A 254-nucleotide genomic window follows, 5' to 3' on the forward strand; every position below is an offset into this window, starting at 1 on the left:
AGGAGTGGCACTGCTTCAGCAGGTGGTTGTACGCCCAGCGGGGTTCCCAGTTCTGGCAGGGGCCCTGCACCATGGGCAGCAGGCAGGTGGGGCGGGCGCTGCCCAAGCAGGCAGCCCGGCACTCCTCGTAGGTCTCGAAATGGTTCCTGTTGGCCCCGCAGCCCCCGTAGCGGAAGGTGAGGCAGGAGCCCTGCTTGGCGTCGAAGTGCCAGCGCACCTCCAGGGCCTCGCACCGCCGCCGGTCCGGCTCCTTC

At 69.7% G+C, this 254-nt stretch overlaps 1 protein-coding gene across 1 annotated transcript in view; it reads right to left on the minus strand.

Annotated features, from left to right (window-relative positions):
• WFIKKN1 (WAP, follistatin/kazal, immunoglobulin, kunitz and netrin domain containing 1) overlaps window positions 1–254 on the minus strand; it is a 15779-nt gene that overhangs the window by 7713 nt on the left and 7812 nt on the right. The window contains 1 exon segment of the mRNA XM_009327280.1: window positions 1–250. This exon segment is cut by the window's left edge and continues 2 nt beyond it. Within this exon segment, the coding sequence (XP_009325555.1) occupies window positions 1–250 (250 nt within the window).

Source organism: Pygoscelis adeliae, unplaced genomic scaffold (genome assembly GCF_000699105.1).
Source record: "Pygoscelis adeliae isolate BGI_AS28 unplaced genomic scaffold, ASM69910v1 Scaffold461, whole genome shotgun sequence".
Taxonomy (NCBI): domain Eukaryota; kingdom Metazoa; phylum Chordata; class Aves; order Sphenisciformes; family Spheniscidae; genus Pygoscelis; species Pygoscelis adeliae.